This window comes from Pan paniscus, chromosome X, assembly GCF_029289425.2.
Source record: "Pan paniscus chromosome X, NHGRI_mPanPan1-v2.0_pri, whole genome shotgun sequence".
Lineage (NCBI taxonomy): Eukaryota > Metazoa > Chordata > Mammalia > Primates > Hominidae > Pan > Pan paniscus.
This window is the reverse complement of record NC_073272.2, coordinates 63,853,602-63,876,133: the sequence shown is the minus strand read 5'-3', so window position 1 is coordinate 63,876,133 and position 22,532 is coordinate 63,853,602. Positions and strand designations below refer to the sequence as shown.

The 22,532-nt window shown below is 37.6% G+C and overlaps 1 protein-coding gene and 1 long non-coding RNA gene across 3 annotated transcripts in view; one reads left to right on the top strand and one right to left on the bottom strand.

Moving 5' to 3' along the window:
* Positions 1-22,532, bottom strand: part of LOC117977762 (uncharacterized) — a 177,410-nt gene that overhangs the window by 40,610 nt on the left and 114,268 nt on the right. The gene's annotated exons all lie outside the window — the stretch shown is intronic.
* Positions 1-22,532, top strand: part of MTMR8 (myotubularin related protein 8) — a 134,851-nt gene that overhangs the window by 47,652 nt on the left and 64,667 nt on the right. The window contains exons 7-12 of the mRNA XM_003816924.5: positions 2,610-2,742; positions 4,067-4,176; positions 10,398-10,523; positions 11,660-11,709; positions 16,005-16,205; positions 18,860-18,988. Coding sequence (XP_003816972.1) covers positions 2,610-2,742; positions 4,067-4,176; positions 10,398-10,523; positions 11,660-11,709; positions 16,005-16,205; positions 18,860-18,988 — 749 coding nt within the window. The remainder of the gene's footprint in view (positions 1-2,609; positions 2,743-4,066; positions 4,177-10,397; positions 10,524-11,659; positions 11,710-16,004; positions 16,206-18,859; positions 18,989-22,532) is intronic.

The window sequence follows — 22,532 nt, the reverse complement described above, 5'->3', positions numbered from 1 at the left end:
CCCACAAAAGAAGTAAAGGATAGATTCCATATTCTTAAATGTTGTCCTTTTTACAAACAGCCCCAGAAAGAAATAATTTTGCTTATAATTTGGTATGTAAAGTGTGACTAAGAGGTTTCATTGCTGATTCTAGTCATTACTAAATTGGTGATTTTCATCTAAGCCTAAGCCAGATGGTTGTGACTTAAGAGTTGAGCAGTTGGATGTACATGAAACCAGATAGTTGCCTTAGACAGCTTTCTGCCCCATCTTTGTGATCCCTCAGTGGCTATTCTCCAGAGCTACCTAGGACTGACTGAGCTCAGGAGAGAAAATAATTTCCCTTTCTGCTCAGGCCCATCCTTCAGTTTCTCAGAAGCTTGCTGTCTTGTTTCAGCCATAACTGCATCTGAAATTCTGCAATTGAAAAGAGTTTAATCGAGTCTGTATCTTTAAAAATTAAATAATCTTAAAATAGTAAAGAGAAATACACCAAGCTTTTGAAGAAACAAAAGAGTTGGTGCCTTTTGTTCAAATCTAACACCAAAAAGCCCCCTTTTTTTAAACAGGTTCCATTTTCCTCTCTCCAATTTGAGCAAATTAAGACAGGCCTAGAAATATCTGGCATTCCCTCTCTTCTGGATGGCTAGATCCGTACTTTTAGTAGGAACTATATTATACTGACAAAATTTTGTTCTAGGAGTCAGTCAAACCTGAGGTCAAATCCTGCTTTCAGCCTTTATCCATATCATCTTGGGCAAATTGGTTCATCTCTCTGAGCCTGTTTTCTTATGGGGATAATATAGCACCCATTTTGAGAGGCTGTAATGAGGATTAAGTGAGATAATGTACGTAAAGGATTTAGCACAGTGTCAGGCATATATTAGGAGCTCAATAAATATTACATTACAATAAATATTACATCTGACATTCTGCAATTGGAAAGAGTTTAATCGTGTCTGCATCTTTAAAGATTAAATAATCTTAAAATAGTAAAGAGAACTACACCAAGCTTTTGAAGAAACAAAAGGGTTGGTGCCATTTGTTCAAATCCAACACCAAAAAGCCCCTTTTAACAGGTTCCATTTTTGTCTCTCCATTTTCCTCTCAGTTTGCCACCTGAACATTAAATAGGTATCTGTTACTCAGATCTGCCAGACATATTTTTAAAGAGTGAATACTGGTATGAGGTAGCTAGTTATCTGCATTAGGTGGCCTACCCAGGCCTGGGTAGTGACTACTGTAATTATTATTATTATTATTATTTTTGCTGAAGCATCACTCATAACAAACATCCTTGCTACTAGGTGACTATTGCTTATGCTTCCACAGGTGTTCCTTTGACATTTGTCATTAATTTAATGAAAGCTCAGTAACACTATCAATGTGATAAAAGATCAAAATTACCATCACATTTCCCCTTTTAACAGATGTCTTGCATTGTAAACAGAATATGTTTAGCACACTGACTTTTTTCCCTCTGCATGTTCTAACTTGAATAGTTTGTGCCTTGAGGTTTTTGTATTCTTTTAATACAAAAATTATACCCTGTCCACATACGTGCTCCTCCTGCCTTCTGAAATGCACAATATTGGGAGATGAGAAAATAGGCCCAGAAAACAGAAAATCACTTAATTAGTAAGATGGTCATTATCATAGACAGTATCTTGGCTGCCTTCTAGTTATTATATTCATATTTCCACAAGTCTCATTTACTCCCTACCCCACCCAGCATTCTTCATATGACCTAGAGATTTTCTGATTACCACAAACTGAACATAGTGTTAAAACAGTTGGTGATGTCTCCATTTCAATTTTGTCAGTGAGTAAAAGTCATTTATCTCATGCAGTCACATTTTAGACATTTTTCTAGAATAGCTATTTAATTGGGCTGTATGTGGTGGCTTATGCCTGTAATCCCAGCACTTTGGGAAGCCAAGGCAAGAGGATTACATGAGTCCAAGAGTTCAAGGCCAGTGTGGGGAACAGCGAGACTGTCTTTACAAAAAACATTTTTTGTAAAAAAAATTAGCCAGGCATGGTGGTGCGTGCCTGTAGTCTTAGCTGTTCAGGAGGCTGAGGCAGAAGGATTGCCTGAGCCCAGGAGTTCAAGGCTGCAGTGAACTCTGTGATTGTGCTGCTGCACTCCAGCCTTAATGACAGAGTGAGACACTGTCTCTTAAATAAATAAATAAAATTAATTCATCCTGAAGTTCTTAGGCTTCTTTCTAGAGCTTCTCAGTTGTAAATATTTTTGAACTTTTGCATGTTTCTCAGTATAAAACCCTTTCAGCTGAGAAAACATTTGTGGTAGGCAGCTCAAAATTATTATTTCAGTTTTTTAGATCAGATATCCTCATAGCTGCCATAACTTTTCTCTCTTAAGAAAGGTTTTCATAATGAAACAAAACACTGTATCTCCCTATTTTTCCCCTATATGAGTCTGTTACTAAAAGTACCTGATGTAAAAACTAGTGAAATTCTCTCCATTCCAGAATGTATCTCATCTGATTTAACTTCTTTTTAATTGGGTAGGATTTTAAACGGTTCAGAATGAGGCATTGAGATTGATGAACTCCATTCTTTCATCATCTGGCCTATCTGCTCTATTATGTCCTCTGCTATTGCAGTTGAATGCCATGGCCAACCGAGCAGCTGGGAAGGGGTATGAAAATGAAGACAACTATGCCAACATTCGCTTCAGATTCATGGGCATTGAGAACATCCATGTAATGCGGAGCAGTCTGCAGAAACTCTTGGAAGGTACAGGGATTTCACCTTGGCTAGGCAAGCGGCCATAGCTTTGCATTATTATGTAAGCAGAAAGCATGCCTGATTTGGGGTGGAATATAAAAGCAAGCAGGTGAGCAGAGTCAATAAGTGGTTAGGTGTTTAACTATTGTACAAATCTAGCTTAAATAGTACTGAATTATAGCAGTGTTGATCTGGAAAAGGGACTAAGATGTGCAGTTTCATAATTCAATAAAGTTCATCTGGGTCTAGTTGGTATGAAAATTATTCCTCTCTTTGGAAATACAGAGGTTGATTTTCAGGGATAGGCAAACCAGCAGAAGTATTAAATAAATTTGGGATTCATTTTATCATCCTTAAGGTAAGAAATTATCTTCTTTAATTTGGTATAAGGATTCAGTCTGATTTCATCACTGTGCTGATGAAGTTGAATTTAGACCTCAAAAGAATAAAGTTGATATCAGACAGTTTTGGTGATCTGTTATCGACTACAAAATGATTAGGGTCAGAAAGGGGGCAAGGTGGGATTGGGGCCTTACAAGACTCTTGGGTGTAGAGCATTTCTCCTAAAACCACTACCCAGGATTCCATGATGTTCTATGTCAACTCAGGCAGAGATAGTGAAAACCTGCCTTCTTTAATGAACTCCCCATTCTTCCTCTTCTTTCTTCAACTTTGTACTTGCGTAGTCTGCCATGACCTCTCCTTTACATCACCCTTGCCAGATCTCAGCTGCTCAGTCTGCATCCCTTTTAAAATATTAATGTCCCTCTTCCTTAGGTCTCTTACTCCTTTCTTTTTTGCCCCAGAATATTTTATGGAAGAGGACTTTGTTTTACAGATTTTTAAGGCAAAAGATTTCCCTCCGCTGGATAATTATTGCAAAGTGCATAAAAATTAACTGGTATTTTTTTTTTCAACCTGTTGACAGAACAGGGCTACAGGGAGTAGATGGGGGTGTGGGAGTAGAGACAGATGCTGAGGGCCTTCAGAGTTAGCATAAGTGGGTGGGATTAGGATAGGGATCAAATATGTTTTCTAATCAGAGGAGGTGTGTTTTCCTGTAGATGCTAATTCAGTCTTCTGGCTCTCTTCTTGAGAGATTTCTAAGGGCTTGAGAGTGGGTTTTACAGCGTGATAGAGCAGAGGCCCAGGCGAGGAGATCTGGTAGGCTTTAGACCTAGTTCTGTCCCTGACTCACTGTGTGGTTTCTAACTAATCATTTAACCTTTCTGCCTCAGCTTCCTCACTTACGATATGGAGATCCACTTTCTCCCCTTAATGAATAAACTGAGTTGATTGTGAATTTCAATCTCTGCTTCCTTTTCTACCTTAGTTTGTGAATTGAAAACTCCAACAATGAGTGAATTTCTTAGCGGCCTGGAGAGCTCAGGGTGGTTAAGACACATTAAAGCTATTATGGATGCTGGAATTTTCATTACAAAGGTAATAATCAGGACTTTTAAAATTTGCACTGACTTTAATTATGGGATATATTGAAGTAGTAGTGTGCCATGGTGGAAAGAATATTGAAAAGAAATCTAGTTTCTAGATTCAGCTCTGCCACTAATTCACTGTGTGCCCTTGGGCAAGTCTCTTTTCTTCTCTGGGTCTCAGTGTCTCCATCTTTAAACAAGGTGGTTGAACTATAATCTAATGATGTAACTTTTAGGCGGCCACAGAATTCTTTGGGAATATGATTAACCCTCTCCCCCACTGGAAAAATGAACATATGATGATACATACAGAAAATGAACCTCAATTTCAGGGGGTCCACAGACCCCTGGACTTCACATTAAAAACTCTTAGGTGATCTCTAATTGATAATTGATAATAATTGATCTCTAGCTCAGTTATTCTGTGATATATTTTTGTGTTGATTCTAAGGTATTAAGTACAAGGGTGGGTGTGAAATAAATGCAGAGCTTATGTATCTATGAGTTTTCAGAACTCTGAGTACAAAGACCTATTTTTTTAAACTTCTTTGTATTGATCTGCCTCCAAATGCAGTCTAGGCAGGCTTTGTCACCCTGTATTTATGCTGACTCATTTATTTTCTGATCTCTAGGACCCTAGGCTCTGTAGCCTTTGTTAAGTGGTTTGTTTTCTTACAAAAAACAAAAACAAAATTCAGTGTATATTTTCTCATTTTGACGTTTTGTTTTTATGTATTTCTACATGAGTACTCTACCTCTTCATCCCACCCCCATTATTTGGTAAAAGCAAAGGAGACAATGACTTTTCATACATCTGCTATAATTTTCTCAGTTGAAGGCAATGTTATATATAGCTTCTGGCTTAAAAGGTTTGAAGATTGTATATAATGAACTGCCTTAAATATCCAAGCCCTAATGCTTTTTGCTTTCCTAATCCTGTTGCCTGCACTTTTCATTGTTATTGATGTTCACTATGTGACCCTGTCAGTTGTTTCAAGCCCACTATTCTAACTATTCTTTGTTCTGTTCCTTTTTCATAGATTCTATATCCATATATCTATAGTCCCTTTCTGAAACCAAATTTATTAGACCAAAGAGAGTGAGGATGGATAAGAGGGAGATTTGATAGACAGTACAGCCTTATAAATATTGGTTGAATTAAAATGAATGAACCAAAAAGATAGGCTTGGATTGCACAGTGTTTCTGTGTTCCCTATCTCTGTTACCACCTATCCAATATCCCAAGCTTGAGAATTTCAGTCAGCCTTGAACTCTACCTCTTCTCCTCCATCTGGCTATTGCCAAGTCCCATGTGTTCTGCTTCAAAAGTGTTTCTCAAATCTGTCCTTTCTTCCCAGTCTCCACTGCTATTTCTCTAGTTAAGATAGCCACAATCCATTGTTCACAGTGTAATAACCTCTTAACTGCTTTACTTGTCTCTAGTAGTTACTCTTTAGTTCGGGAACCAAATTGCTACTAAAGTTATTTTTCTTGAACATGTCTGATCATGTCACTTTAAACTCAAAATCCTCCACTGGTTATCAGTTCTATTGCCAATAAGACCCCATAAGCTTGACATTCAGAGTCTTTCACAATGTCGCCCCAGCTTGGCTGTAGTGGACCTCTTGCTGTTCTCTAACATACTATGTTACTTCTTTTTCTCTCTCTTTTTTAAATGTTTATTTTATTTACCTATTTTCTCATTACAAAAGCAATACATGTACATTATCAAAGAAGTAAACATTTCAGAAATATATAACATAAAATGTAAACATTCCCCATAGTTTGTACCACAGTGCATACACATCACTGATAGTAGTTTAATGTTTATGTCCTTCAGTCAGCACTGTCCATTTGAACTTTTTGTGATGATGGAAATATTCTGTATCTGTACTGTCTAATACAGTACCACTACATGTGGAAATTGAGCACTTGAAATGTGGCTAGTGAGACTGAGGAACTGAATTTATGATTTTATTTAGTTTTAACAAATTCAAATTTAAGTAGCTATAGGTGGCTGGTTACTACCATATTGGACAGTGCTGCTGTAGAATTTTTCAACATATAGAGTTACACATATTAATACTTTGTGAAAATGAGCTCATACTGTGCATACTCTTTTTTTTTTTTTTTTTTTTTTTTTTTGAGACAGAGTTTTGCTCTTGTTGCCCAGGCTGGAGTGCAGTGGCACGATCTCGGTTCACTGCAACCTCCGCCTACTGGATTCAAGGGATTCTTCTGCCTCAGCCTCCTGAGTAGCTGAGATTATAGGAGCATGCCACCACGCCTGACTAATTTTTGTATTTTTAGCAGAGACGGGGTTTTGCCATGTTGGCCAGGCTGGTCTCGAACTCCTGACCTCAGGTGATCCACCAGCCTTGGCCTCCCAAAGTGCTGGGATTACAGGCGTAAGCTACCACGCCCGGCCCATACTGTTCTTTAATTGACCTTTTATACTTATACTATTTAATGAGCATTTCTTAAGACAGTTCAGTCAGTACTACGTCATTCTTTTCAGCAACTATGTTATATTCAATTGTGGTAACTTAGTTGTTTCTAATTTTTCTCTAATGCAGATATTGCTGCACCAAATATTCTTAAACATATATCTTTATAGAAGTGGATTTTCTGAGTCAAAGAGTATGAATATTTCAGATTTTAATAGATGTGGCCAAATTGCCCTCCAAGTAGGTAATACCAGTTTCCATTCCTACCAACAGTGCCTATTTCTCCATTTTGGCAGCAATGGTTATCATCAATCTTTTTGATCTTTGCCAATGTGATAGGTGATATATTTTGTATCATGTTTTAATTTGTATTTCTTTAATCATTAGTGAAATCCAGTATCATTTTCTGTCCACCAGTGACTTTTGACTCTGTTTGGAGCCCTAAACAAAGAACATGGTTGCTGCCATCATGTTCTGCTACTACCTGAGGTGTCTGCTTAATTGAGAAGTCAAAAAGGTTGAAAAACTTTTTTCCAGATCTCTTTAACTCCTTTTTTACCTGAAACCTGATTACCTTTCTAGGAATACGATTTTTTCTTGTACCCCTATTACAAAGATTACTCATTGTCCCACATCATATGAACCACATGGCCCAGGGCAGTTTCACTATTCTCCTTGCTCCTTACAAAAGCCTCCCCCTCCTTTCAGATCTATTTCATTTAGCTATACCATCCTCTACACCTTCTAGTTACTCTTCCCCCTCCATTAAGGATGTTGGGAACAGCCTTGCCATCTTCTTTTCCATCCTGGTTCTTCCCGTCATCTGAAGAGATTTGAGTGTCAATGTACAACTTATCAAACATTCTACACTTACAATTCTTTGGACTTTTTATAATTCCAGCTTTCACATTCTTAATCCAGCTAGCATAGTTCTTCTATCTCATGGAAACCTCTGTACTTTTAACTCCTCTTTTTCCAAACTTCTTTTTTCTTCCCTATATACCAAGACCGGGTGGTGTAGCACTTCATCCATTTCACCTTGTCTCTTATCCTTCCACTCTACCTGCCCTGCTAGCCACGGTCATTCTCTGCTCTTACACCCTGACCTCTAAGCATTGCTGCAAATAGATGTATCCCATAGATATGTTAGTTGGTACTATCACAGGTTTATGCCTTATAGTCTTAGCTGAGCTGAACAGTTATTTTATGTGTTTTTGGTTGGCTCCCAGTCCTGTTTCACCAAGCAGATATTCCTTGTACCTTGCTTTCAAACTGGCTACACCATGGTAACTCCCCTCTCTGTAAGCACATATTGAAACATGTCCTTCATGGAAAAATGTATATAATACCTCTTCTCACTATTATCCTTACCGACTTCTTTGCTATCTCAGCGGACATAGTGCCCCATCTTCTGTGTAAGGATACTCACTCTACCTATATTTGAAATTCCATCTCTTCCTACTTTAAGGAACCAACTCTGTCAGTTAAACCCTCTTTGTCTTACATTTTCAACCTATTCTTTTCGACTGGCTTCTTCTCTCAGTAGTATGCTCAAATATTTTCTCATTCCTAAAGAAAAAGTACTTTTTCAATCTTCTGGTTATTGCCCTCTTTCCTCTTGGTTGGAGCCTTCTGAAAAGTAGTTAGTCTTTCCTATTAGTACTTCATCTCCCTTCACCTTTCAGCCCACTGTGATCCAATTTTCATATAATTACTATTGCTCTTCCAGAGGTCTTATGACCTTTGACTTGTCATATCTAAGAGTCACTTGTTAGTCTTCACTCTATTTTGACCTCTCTGTTGCGTTTGGCACAGTTCACTCCTTTTCACTTTGAACCCTTTTTGTAGTCCTGACTTTTATCCAACTATTCCCTCCTGGCTCTCTTTTTACCTTTTGGGCTTTTTTGAACAGGCTGACTCCTATAATAATCCTCCTTCCTCTGCTTGCCCTTTAAGGGTCACTGCTTTTTAAGGTCTTTTCTTTTGTCACATTTGGTCTCTGCCTGGGCAGCGTCAACTATGCACACAGTGTATACTACTATCTCTATTCAGATAGTGGTGAAATCTATACTCTGGTTCGGATCTTTCCCTCTCCTGAACTTCAAACCCACATATCCAGTTGTCTCACTGGACTTTCCATTAGATGTTCCCAAACTACCTCAAACTCACCATGGCCAAAACATAAATCTTCTTACATACCACCACTACTACCTAAAACTTGCTTTTGTGTTCGTTATTTAGTCTAATGGCACTACCATCCACCTGGTTGCTAAACCACACATTTCAGAGTTATCTTTAACTTTTCCTTTTCTTTCATCCCATGACTAGTCTCTCACTCTGTCCTGTTAAAATGTTCATAATTAAAATCCTTCTTCTGTTTTTCAGCTCCACTGCTACTACCTTACCTCAGGCCTATATGGACTTCCACGATTTTAGTAGCTCCCTAACTGGTCTTCCTGTATCCAAACTCATGTCTTCTCAATCCATTCTCCTTACTGCCACCACAGTGATCTTTCAAAGATGTACATCTGATCATGGCACTCCTCTGCTTCCAACTCCCTATTGCCATCAGATAAAATGTATACTTGATTGGTCTGACCCTTGTCCTCCTAGCTGGCTCTATCTCTCCTTATTCTCTCACTTCCAGCTTAGCCTGAGCCATTAATTGTTCTTCCTCTATGTCATGCCTCCTTGCAATGTACACGCTGTTACATCATTCCCCAGCCTGGAATGTCCTTTCCTCCTGGTCCATCTGGTAAATTCTTATTCATCTTTCCAGACCCACCTTAGTTGTCTCCTCCTTGCTGGTTATCTTTTGTGCCTTTATTATACCTGGCATGGATTTTCCCCTTTTATTTTTCATTGGTTTGCAGTCATGCATTTAAGTGTTTGTCTCTTTTGTATTCCCAATGCACATCATAGTGCCTCTTGTACAGTCACTCAGTAATTATTGGCTAGGTGTGTGGATGAATGAATGGGTGAATTAATGTCCTTCTTCACCTAAGGAAATCCAGCTCTTTCTTCAAGGGTCAAGCTTCCCTGGCTCCTGCAAAAGAATATTGTTACTACACATTACTGTATATTACCAGTAGTTTTTCCATTGTATTTTAATTATTTATTTATTTTCGGTCACCCTGACTAGTTTGTGGGTTCCTTGAAAGCAGAAACTGAGTCTTTGTATGTCTAATACCTGGCACATAGAGGCACAAAATTGTTAGAATGAATAAATGAGTGGTCAATATGTACCATTGCCAAAATTTCCCAGGTTAAATAACTGCCCAGATCTTTACATCATTCTGATTGTGTTTATACAATCACTTGTTAAAGTGACCTAAGACAGGCAAGCACCTCCATCTTAAGTTGAAAGCATTTGTGTTAGTAACACTAAAACAGCTAGAGGAGATTGTTGTCAGATCTGGGACTAGAATGCAGAGCTGTCTGTGTTTTTGAGTGTGAATTCTTCCTCCAGTTCCCCTATTCCTCTGAGAATTGATCCTTGGTTTCTTCAGAAGTTTAGTGAATTTAGAACTCCCCTCATCTTTCTTTTTGCCCTGCATTATGGGTTAGTTTTGATATTCTTTTCCTATGTGGTAAGCTCTCCTTCTCTTGAACTCCATTGTTTTCCTTTTCATTCCCCATAGAGGATGTTAATGTTATGAGAAAAAATTAATGTAGCCCATAAGACCAGGTTCTCTGTGCTTTAGGGACTGTATTTGGCAACTCTTTAATCCAACAAGCTGTGCAAAGGTTGCTTGTGGTACTTTTTTGCCTCTTGTCTTCACAGGCAGTGAAGGTAGAAAAGGCCAGTGTCTTAGTCCATTGTTCTGATGGATGGGACCGCACAGCACAAGTCTGCTCAGTGGCTAGCATCCTCCTAGATCCATTTTATAGGACATTCAAAGGACTCATGGTAAGAGAGCACGCTACTATATTTTACTTTGTGTAAGAGACAGATTGCGACAAAATAAAAAATAACTGTCAAACAATATTTTTTTTGCCAGAGTTAGCTCTAAGTCTACAAAAATAGCTTTTCCAATTTAGCTTCTTTTCATTAAATTTAGGTGTGTACTATCTGTATACTTTCTTTTGTATGTTCAACATACTTCTTACCTATCAGAAGGTAAGTTATATGTAGTAGACTACTGTACAGAGTAGGAAAAGCTCAAAAAGTTTGCAGAGCTTAATGGATGACTGTCAAATAGACTGTCCAAGGGGCTCATCATCTTTAACATGTCAGCTGTTTGAATGTCAGACTTATGATTGTTTTCTAGTGCTGAATCTAAAGCCTCTTAGTTGATCTTTCTAAGAAACAGAACTCACCATAGTGGTTTATTCTCATTTCTTTGGAAAGCTTTTTTTTGTTTTGTTTTGTTTTTTTGTTTTGAAGTAGTCTTACTCTGTCACCCAGGCTGGAGTGCAGTGGTGCGATATTGACTCACTGCAACCTCCGCCTCCTGGGTTCAAGTGATTCTTGTGCCATAGCCTCCCAAGTAGCTGGGATTACAGATGTGCACCACCATGCTTGGCTAATTTTTGTATTTTTAGTAGTGACTGGGTTTACCACATTGGCCAGGCTGGTCTCAAACTCCTGGCCTCATGTGATCTGCCCTCCTCGGCCTCCCAAAATGCTGGGATTACAGGTGTAAGCCACCATGCCTGGCTAGAATTTTTTTTTTTTTAATGGTTAAAAATGGTTTTGTTACTGGTATAAAGCTAAGAGCTGCCTTTGGATTTCTGTTTTTCAAAGTTTGAATTTAATATCGTGCTTATCAGGATTGCATTTAGTTATGGCTCAGTGGCTTGTCACACATGTGAAAGCCAAAGGAAATTTGACTCTGGATATGTCTGAGAGCATCTGAAATTTGAAGGCACCCTGTATAGGCTTATGAATGAAATCTAAGTTACTTACTTATTTATCATTTAGGAAATTAACTATTTTATGATCAGTTCAACTATTTCAGCAAAGTGTTTTGACATTCTTGTGTGTATGGTTAATTCATTTTATGATTTTCCTAATGCAAACACTTTCTTTTCTATAAAATGAAGATCTTGATAGAGAAGGAATGGATATCCATGGGCCACAAGTTTTCCCAAAGGTAAAAATATACTCATTTTGAAGGAAGGGGCTGAGGATAGTTCATTAGGGTGAAGTATATCAAAACCTCAGTATGTACATGTAAAGGAAGGAAGAGGAAGTTGAACATGGCATAAATCTCTTTTCATCAAGAAGCAAGTATTCTAGATACTATGCTAGAGCACTAAGGTGACAAAAGTAACCAGAATATTATCCCTGTTTTCAAGGAGTACAAGTAATTATATCAAATTGTTAAATATTTCAAGGAAGAACAAGGCATCACAGGCTACAGAAGGAAAAGTGCTTAACATTGCACGAAGAGGTCAGGGTAGGCTTCCAGGAGTACACAGCATTTGAGGATGAATTTTTGGAAATGAATAGAAATTTAACAGGAAGAACAAGGGAATGATGAGGTCATTCAGAGGGACTAATATCAAGACAATGCACCTTTTAACCTTTTGTAAGATAAAAGGTGCAGATTTGTTCTTTTTTAAGGGGTGAGGACAAGGGCTGCTATAAACCAAACTGCCTCACTAAGGCTTTACCTGTGTTATCAGAACAATCGATAAATATTTGTCAAATGCCTAACAATGTGCTGTATATTATATCAGACACTAAGCTGATTCCAAAGGCAAATAAAATTTGAGATTTGGCCGGGTGCAGTGGCTCATACCTGTGATCCTAGCACTTTGGGAGGCCAAGGCGGGCAAATCGCCTGAGGTCAGGAGTTCGAGACCAGCCTGGCCAATATGGTGAAACCCCTTCTCTACTAAAAATACAGAAATTAGCCAGACATGGTGGCAGGTGCCTATAATCCTGACTCCTTGGGAGGCAGAGGTAGGAGAATCACTTGAACCCGGGAGGCGGAGGTTGCAGTGAGCTGAGGCCATGCCATTGCACTCCAGCCTGGGTGACAAGACTGAAACTCCATCTCCAAAAAAAAAAAAAAATTGAGTTTTACCCCAAGGAGATTATAATTCAGGTCTTATTTTCCCCCATTGATATGCATTAATTTAATTTCATTTGGTTGCCACTCTCTAGCCATTTGGGTCCGTTTATTTATTCTTCCTTCACCCACAAACATTGGACCAGTCATTATGTTAGGTATTGAGAAGACAGAGCTGAATCAGATATAGTTCCTATCTCTTCTTTGAAAGAAAAGAAAAATCAGTGATGACGGTGTAGTATGATAAGTGCTTAAGACAGAGGAAAACATAAACAAAGGACGTTTATCCATTCTGGGGCAAAGAAGGCTTCCTGTAATAGGTGACATTTTAACTGAGATTTAAAGTATGAGTAGATGTTATTTAGAAAGGGAGAAAGCATTCTAGCCCTGATGTGTTTGAAACCATAAAGGCATTAAACAGGATTACGTGTTTGAGGAGCTGCAAGCAATTCAGTGTGGCTGGGTCAAAGGGTGTGTAGGGAGAATAGAGGAAATGAGGCCAGGGAAGCCGAGCCAGTGAGGAGAAGATCATTCAGAGCCCTGTTTTTTTTTTTTTTTTTTTTAAGCTGAAAGATTTGAGTGTTTTGTGTACATAGTAAAGCTATATTGGAGGACTTTGAACAAGGCAGTGACATGATGTTCAGATCTATATTTTACAAATATCCCTCTGACAGCATGTAGAAGATTGAAATTGGTGGCAAGGGGCTGAATTAGTAGGCTACCAGAATTGATGAGGGCCTGAAAAAAAGACAGAAGCAATGATATAGATACAAGGGTATTCAGGAAGTAGAACTCACCAGAAGATGGGAGAAAAAGTCCAATAAAACTCAAAGGTTTCTGCCTGAGGTAGCTGGGTTTATTGAGATAGAGGATATAGGATAATACAGGGCAGGTTTGGTGGGGAAGATGGCTTCAGTTTGGGACTTATTTGGCATGGGGCATCCAGGAGAAGATATCCAGTAGGGAGACTATTCAGTAGTAATCTGGAGCTCACTAGTTCTGGGTTGGATAGAGAGGTGGTATAGACGTTTAAGAGTTATCTGCATATAATTGGTAGTTTAAACCGTGGATTCAGATAAGGTAACTCAAAAAATTGTATATAGAGGAAGAAGAGCCAAGGGGTGGGACAGAGCCTTGGATAATACTGACACCTCAAAGTCTAGTGAAGAATGAAGTCCATGAAGTTGACTGTGAAAGAGTGATTAGTGAGATAAGAATAAATCTAAGGATAGGAAAGAAGAAACATAAGAGAGGAGAATCTCAAGGGAGTAGTCAGCAGTGTTATATGCCTCAGAATAACCCAAGAATCGACTTTGGCAATATGCAGGTTTTAATGATCTTTAGTGATAACTGGTTGAGCAAAGTGGTGAAAGCAGAAGCCAAATGTTTGTGAATGGAGGCATGAGTGAGGGATGAAGAAGTGGAATGTGAGTATATAAATCTCTTTCCAAGAACGTTGGCTCTCAAGGGGGTAGAAGAGAAGGGGTCGGGTTTGGGTCTGAGGAAGTGTATTTCAAGACAGGAGATATTTGAGCAGTTTCTTATGCTGAGAAGAAAGAAACATTAAAGAAGATAAGGTGGAAGATATGCCAAAACAGTGAGTTTTTGGTAGAGTAAGACTTCTGGGCAAATCGGTGAAAGTTCCAGTCCAAATGAAAGATTAGCTTGAGCTATAATGAAGAACACCTTTTCCATGGAGATTAGGTGGAAAGACAGGCAGAAAAGGTGCTATATGTGAATATTAGAGGCAGAAGTTAGAAATTTTTTTTTCTACTTAATGGCCTTGATATTTTTCAGTGGCACTGGAGTGAAGGAAGATATGAAATGGATTAGGGGTTTGACAAGGTAGTTGAAAATTTGTATGAGCTGTAAAGGTAATGAGAAAATGTTGTTAAGGACCTACACAAAGATTATTTGAGAGCAGTTAAAACACAGCTGAATGTGGAGACTCAATTTGAATGGTGTGAATTTGTATGATTTTATAATTTTCTTGAGCATTATTAATCAGTCAGGATGTGGAAGCAGAGAACATAGCTTTTCAGGCTGATCTGTGGTTGGATTTAGAAGGAAAATAATTACAAGAAAGACCAGAAAGTTGAACAAAATGGGGAGAGAGTAGTTAATAGGGCAGATCATGGAATTTAGGCTTGATAAGAAAAAGGAGAAGCCAACAGGAATCTAGCATGTGGAGATGTCCTGAGATGAGGTCTGCAGGAGTTAAGAAGATGAGCAGCCTTTGGAAATATATGGTGTTCAGAGTGGGATATTGTGATTAAGATTTCAAAGATGGAGTAAGAACTACTAGCCAGCCTGTGGCCAGTGGATTCAAAAGGCTGGAGTAGAGGTAAAGATCAGTGAAGGTAATTTGATTTGCGTTAGTTAAGGAATCTGTTGAGCTAGTGTAAGTCATCTACATCAACACAAAAGCTTAAGACCATCAGATTATTCAGAGAATGTACGGAAGTGACACAGAGATTCTAGAAGACAGCATTGTGGAAGGAGAAGGTAAATAAGCTAAATAGCATGACCCATAAAGGAAGTGTTCTTAAGGGCATGAAAAGAATAGTAGCTTGGAAGCAGCAGAAGCAGCAGTAGGTGCAAGGAGAAAGCTAAACCCACCTCTGCTTTGTTTTAGAATTATGGTATGTGGAAAGTGGAATGATCAGCATTCTCCATTTTTATTTGACCCCAAGGAAAGGTGGTATCCTTGTGAGCCAGGTTGTAATTATATCAGAAGGTAGAGAACATTCAGTGTAGAAACTGAGAGTGCCGTGTTCGTTTCCAGTGGAATAGTGTTTCAGTCGATGATAGGGTTGGTAAAGAAAACATTGTGGGGAGGAAATATTAAACAGTTCTGGGATGAGGTTTCATTCATGTACTTAATAAATGTTTCTTTAATACCTATTTTGTGCCAGGCACTATGCAGTAAACAATATAGATATGGTCGTTGCTCACATAGAGCTAAATGTAGCTATTTAAATTAAATTAATTAAAATTAAATACAATTAAAAATTCAGTTCCTCAGTCACAGTATCCACATTTCAAGTGCTTAACAGTTAGTGGCTGCTATATTGGACAACACAACTGTAGAAATTTTCCATCATTGCAGAAAGTTCTATTGGAAAGAGGGTGTATAAAAAAATAGACTAGATGACCAAAGGGTTTACAGTATGGATGACAGTGAAGGACACCAGCAGCTAAGAGGTCTGCTGGGATTGACTAGCTTTGAGATTCTGGCTGGCATTTTGGTATGAGGTGTTTCCTTGCCACTACCAACAGAGACAAAAGATGACCCTCTTACAGCCTATTCCCAACAGTGTAATCCTTAATGCTAACTAGTGTCTTTCTTTACCTTTATTTTCATCTCTCAGGTGTGGCCACCTCGATGGGGACTCTAAAGAAGTGTCCCCTATCTTCACCCAGTTCCTAGACTGTATCTGGCAATTAATGGAACAGTTTCCCTGTGCCTTTGAGTTTAATGAAAACTTCCTGCTGGAGATTCATGACCATGTTTTCTCCTGCCAGTTTGGAAACTTCCTTGGTAACTGCCAGAAGGATCGGGAAGATCTAAGGTGAATTTACTTTGTGAGAAGACACTGAACAGGGAGAAGGGGGTCAGTGCAAAAAGAATGTACCTACCACCCTGAATTTGGCATAGCAGTCAAGAAAGGGGGGGAGATAACAATAATAAAAAGAACTTTTGAAGCATAAAGCACTCAATGTTTGCACAGAGATCTCTCAGAACCCTAAGATATCTCATCTGTAAAATAGGGATAATAATGCCTACTTTTTAGAGCAGTCATGAGGATCCAGTAAAATAATGGATGTACAAGGCCTTTGCAAATAATTAATTGCTGTGCAGGTATGAGTAGTCATTATCTACAGTCCTTTCTCACTCATATCAGAGATTACAAACTAGCAGCTCATAGGCCGAACCCAACCCAACAGGCGTGGTTTGTTTAATCTGTGGAGTATTTTTTAAAACTCCTAATTCGTTGCCGACATTTTTGTTTATTTCCGTAGGTTTTTGAGGAACAGGTGATATTTGGTTACATGAATGAGTTCTTTAGTGGTGATTTGTGAGACTTTGGTTCACCCATCTCCTGAGCAGTATACACTGAACCCAATTTGTAGTCTTTTATCCCTCACCCCCTTCCTACCCTTTCCCTCTGAGTTCCCAAAGTCCATTGTGTCATTCTTATGCCTAGTTGCTAACATTTAAATATCAGTAGATTTCACATTAAAATCCAGTTATTTTAGGATGTTTTTTCTAAATATTCTGAAAAATCAGGAGCTCTGGCAACACTAGACTATTTTCTCATGATAATAAACAGCTAGAGCTGAATAGTAGCTGTTCCATTTGGATGAGGCAAACTCACTCTTGTTGACTGCAGTTCTTACCATTCTCTATAGTTTATTCTTAGCCCATTTCTAATGTTATCTGCCTAGTTCTAGTAGGCAGTTGAGTTTGCACCCCTCACTTAAACTAACAGCTTGGCAATATATGAGACATAAGTACTTTTCAAAATTGACAAGGTAGAGCTCCTATGAACAGTATTTTCATTATGTTAGAGACAGAGAAAAAGAAATAGGAAAGTAGCTGTTTCACAACTCACTCCTATTTCACAGCTGTTGGCTGAGTTAGTAGTTAGCCCAACCCTCAGGCCCCTTTATAGCATAGCAAGATGAAGTTACTTCTCTGTGATTTGGTTTTCCTGTCAACATAGAGAACAATAATGAGTCTTTCTGTTTCAACATTTGTACTTACTTGGTAGTTTCTCTCTTGATGCCATGCATGTTTCTCTCTCTCTGTCTTTACAACTAGATCTTTGTCACTTTCTCCCCAAATTCTTTTAAGATATTCATTCTGTCTTTGTTTACCTACACATTAAAACCCAGAATCTTTTCCATAATCTTTTTCCTTCTCTTAAAATTGGTCAATATATGTGGTATTTTTCACACAAATCTGAATATCCATTTAAAAAACATAACAGTTGAACATTTTAACATATTTTAAAATAGTGATTACTTAAAATAAGCAGAAGTGTCATTCATTCATGAACAGAAAAGGATGGGCTTTAGAATCAGGCAGACTTGGGTTCAAACTTTGGCTCTGTCACCTACTAGCTATGTGACCTTGAGCAAATTAATATTTAGTCTCATTTTCTCATTAGTAATTTTGGGCTAAAATATCTCACAAGGTTTTATTGGGAAAATTTAAGGAGGTATTTTAGGTAAAGAGTCTGGAATAGTGTTTGAACACATAGTAAATACTCAACAAATTAGTTACCTTACCAACGCAATATTTTTTTTTCTGTTATAAACCAACAGCAAATGAGAAAGATGGATATACAAAGCCTTTGGCCTCACTGAAATGCTCTGACAATTGCAAAAGTTACAAGACCACAATTTTAGGTCTTACCACTTATATCACTCTTCAGTTCTCCTTTAGCTTCCTTTGACATGGTGTGTGTGCAAATGACCTTCTCATGGGTGGTTATACAGTAACTCTCTTTGGGAACCAGTGGATCTCATGTATTTTGAGGTGTTAACTAAGGGACTTGCTTACTGGTTAAGCAGCCTCCCCATGGACTGAACTAAAGTATAAGAATCAATTTTGTAATATAAATGCCATAATCTTTAGTTGCCCACCTGGGATAACTCATGACATTTTCTAGTATAAATTTCCAATTGTCTTTCACTGTCTTAAACCTTCTGAAGGGAGAAGTAGCTGGCTTTAAGTAAAATGAAATATAGAAGAGCCAGAAATTCACCCCATAGAACCTATCACTTAACTTACCAGACTTGTAAAAGCAATTCCAGAATTTTTAAAACCAGAAAAGTCATTAGTTCATAAAATCCTTGATTTGGAAGATAACTTAGAGGTCACATTTAACGGTGAGGAAATAGGCCCAGAAAAAAACTCGGGATTTTCTTAAGATCACACAGCTATTCCACACAGAGACTGGACTTAGAATCTCCTGTTCTCCAATATGGAACTCTTTCTAACCTCTCATTTATTTTAAAGATGGATAAATTGAAGCCCAGATAATTTGTTACTCCATCAACACTTTTTATCCACTTATTTTTCTTCTGTCATATCCTGTCGTCCTTTCTTGAGCTGGGTTACTTATTAGTAAAATTTGCTGCTTATCAGTTCAACAGGACTATTGAGATTACTTGCTTACTGCTTTTAATTTTTTGGCTTGTTTTTCTTTTCTAACAGAGTCTATGAGAAAACACATTCTGTGTGGCCTTTCTTGGTTCAGAGGAAACCAGACTTCAGGAACGCTCTCTATAAAGGCTTCACTATGTATGGGGTACTCAATCCTAGTACTGTGCCCTACAACATTCAGTAAGTTCTTAAGTTTTTCCCTCCTTTCTTATAGCAGGTCCCAGGGTCTCAGCTTCCTTGCTTCTCCTTGGATAGCCTGGCTATGGAGTAGGATACTCTGTCCTCATATCACCCATACATTGCTGCTTCTGAAAACAAGAGCCCAATTCCTTTTGGTTTTCAGGGCTTTGCTGTTACCTGCTTAGGGAAATAAATAAGAAATTATAGTTGATTTGTAGGAATACAACCAGTCAAGATAACGTTTGTTTGATTCATTTACTCTTCCTCTGTATCTTCTACTTGTCTTTCCCTTCCCCAACAAAGAAAAGAAAAATGAGACAAATCAGGAGTGTGCTGGTAATGTTTGCTATATTTTTCCAAAGCTTCTGCAGGCTGAGGCACTCACAAAGAATACAAAACAGAGATTAATATATTTATTAGCTCTAATAGCTCATTTTGTGGATTCTTTAGGATTTTGTAAATATTAGATCATGTCATCTCTGAAAAGAGAATTTTATTTCTTCATTTTCAATTTGGATGTCTTTTATTTCCTTGCCTAATTGCTCTGGCTAGAACTTCCAGTACAGTGTTGAGTAAAAGTAGTGAAAAGAGGCACTGGTGTCCTGTTCCTGATTTTAGGGGGAAAGCTTTCAGTCTTTCGCTATTGAGTATTGATGTTAGCTGTAGGTTTTTCACAAATTTCCTTTTTCATGTTTAGGATATTCTCTTCTGTTTTCAGTTGAGTATTTATTGTATTTTTTTGCTATTACATTTTAAATTTTAATTGACACAATAATTGTACTACATATGAGGTATAGAGTGATTATGCTGTATTTGCCTTTGTGTGGCTGGCTTATTTCGCTTAACATAATGTTCTCCAACCTCATCTGTGTTGCTGTGAATGACAGCATTTCTTTCTTTTTTATTGCTAAAATAGTATTTCCTCGTGTATGTATACCACATTCTCCTTCTCAATCCATCCATAGGGACACTTAGGTTGACTTCATATCTTGGCTATTGTGAATAGTGCTGCAATAAACATGGGAGTGCACATATCTGTTCGACACAATGACTACATTTTCTTTGGATATATACCCAGTAATGGGATTGCCAGATAGATCATAGGGCAGTTCTATTTTTATATTTTTAGGAAGTCCATACTGTTTTTCATAATGAATGTACGAATTTACATTTCCACTGATAGTATGTGAGTGTTCCCCTTTTTCCACATCCTTGTCAGCACTTGATATGTTTTGTCTTTTTGTGAATAGCCATTCAAACTTGGTGAAATGATATCTCATTGTGGTTTTGATTTGCATTTTCGTGATGATTGGTGATGTTGCATTTTTTTCATATACCTATTGGCCATTTGTATATCTTCTTTTGAAAAGTATCTATTCAGATCTTTTGCCCAATCTAAAATCAGATTGTTTGCTTTGCTATTTAGTTGAGTTTCTTATATATTCTGGTTATTAATCCTTTTTAGAAGGGTAGTTTGCAAATATTTTCTTCCATTCTGTGGGTTATCTCTTCACTTTGTTGATTGTTTCCTTTACTGTGCAGCAGAAGCTTTTTAGTTTGATGTAATCCCATTTGTCTACTTTTGCTTTTGTTACCTGTGCTTTTAGAGTCATAGCCAAAAAATTGTTGCCTAGTCCAATATTATGAAGTGTTTTCCCTATGTTTTCTTCCAGTAGTTTCATAGCTTTCGGTCTTTCATTTAAGTTTTTAATCCATTTTGAGTTGATTTTTATATGTGATGAGAGATATGTACCTAGTTCCATTCTTCTGCATATGGGCATCCATTTTTTTTTCAGCACCATTTACTGAAGATTGTATTTTCCCCAATGTTTGTTCTTCACACCTTTGCCTGTATATGCATTTTTTTTCTGGGCTCTCTATTCCATTGGTCTGTGTGTCTATTTTTAGATCAGTATCATGCTATTTTGGTTGCTATAGCTTTGTAGTACATTTTGAAGTCAGATAGTGTGATATCTTCGGCTTTCTTTCTTTTTTTTTTTTTCCCCCCACAAGTTTGCCTCAGCTATTCGGGATCTTTTGTGGTTCCTTACGAATTTTAGGATTCTTTTTTCTATTTCTGTGAAGAATGCCATTGGTATTTTGTTAGAGATTACGTTGAATCTGTAGATCACTTTGGGTAGTGTAGACACTTTAACAATATTAATTCTTCCAGTCCATGAAGATGGGATATCCTTCTGTTTATCTGTGTCCTCTTCAATTTCCTCCATCAATGTTTTATAGTTTTCAGTGTGAAGATCTTTCACCTCCTTGGTTAAACTTATCCCTAAGTATATGTTTTTTGAAACTATTGTAAGTGGGATTGTTTTCTTGATTTCTTTTTCAGATAGTTTACTATTGATGTATAAAAATACTGCTGATTTTTGTATCTTGCAACTTTACTGAATTTGTTTATTAGCTCTAGCAGTTTTTTGGTGGAGTCTTTTGGGTTTTCTGTATATGGTGGACCCTTAAACAACACAGATTTGAAATGTGTGAGTCCATTTATATGTGGATTTTCTTCCATCTCTGCAGCCACTGAGTCAGCAAGACCAACCCTTCTTCTTCCTCTTCCTCCGCCTACTCAACACAAAGATGATAAAGATGTAGATGTTTATGATGAGCCACGTCCCCTTAATTAATAGTAGATGTATTTTCTTAATAATAATTTTTTCTTTAGCTTAACTTATAAGAATACAGTGTATAATACATATAATATACAAAATAGGTGTTAATCAATGATTTATGTTATTGATCAGGCTTCTGGTCAATAGTGGGCTACTGGTAGTTAAGTTTTTGGTAAGTAAGAACTTATATATTGATTTTCCAGTGTGCAAGGGTCTGACACTTCTAACACTGGTATTGTTTGAGGGCCAACTGTATACACTCATGTCATCTGCAACCAGGGATAGTTTAACTTCCTCCTTTCCAATTTGGATAGCTTTCATTTCTTTCTCTTGCCTAATTGCTGTGGCTAGGAATTCAAATACTAAGTAGAATAGAAGTGGTAAAAGTAGGCATTGTTGTCTTGTTCCCTATCTTAAGGAAAAGCTTCCAACTTTTCCCTGTTCAATATGGTGTTAGCTGTGGGTTTGTCATATGTGGCTTTTATTTGTAGTGAGGTACATACTTTCTATACATAATGTATTGTTTTTATCATGAAGGGATATTTAATTTTGTCAAATGCCTTTTCTTCATCTATTGAAATGATCATACGGTTTTTGTCCTTCATTCCATTAGTGTTCTGTGTCACATTTATTGATTGGCATATGTTGAGCCATTCTTGCATCCCTGGGATGATTTCCACTTGATCATAGTGAATAATGTTTTTAATGTGCTATTGAATTCTGTTTGCTAGTATTTTGTTGATGATTTTTGCATTTGTGTTCATCAGGGATATTCTTTTTTAATTGTGTCCTTGCCTGGCTTTGCTATCAGGGTAATGCTATCCTTATAAAATGAGTTTAGAAATATTGTCTCCTCTTCAGTTGTGCCGACTAGTTTGAGGAAAATTGGCATTCATTCTTTAAATGTTTGGTAGAATTCA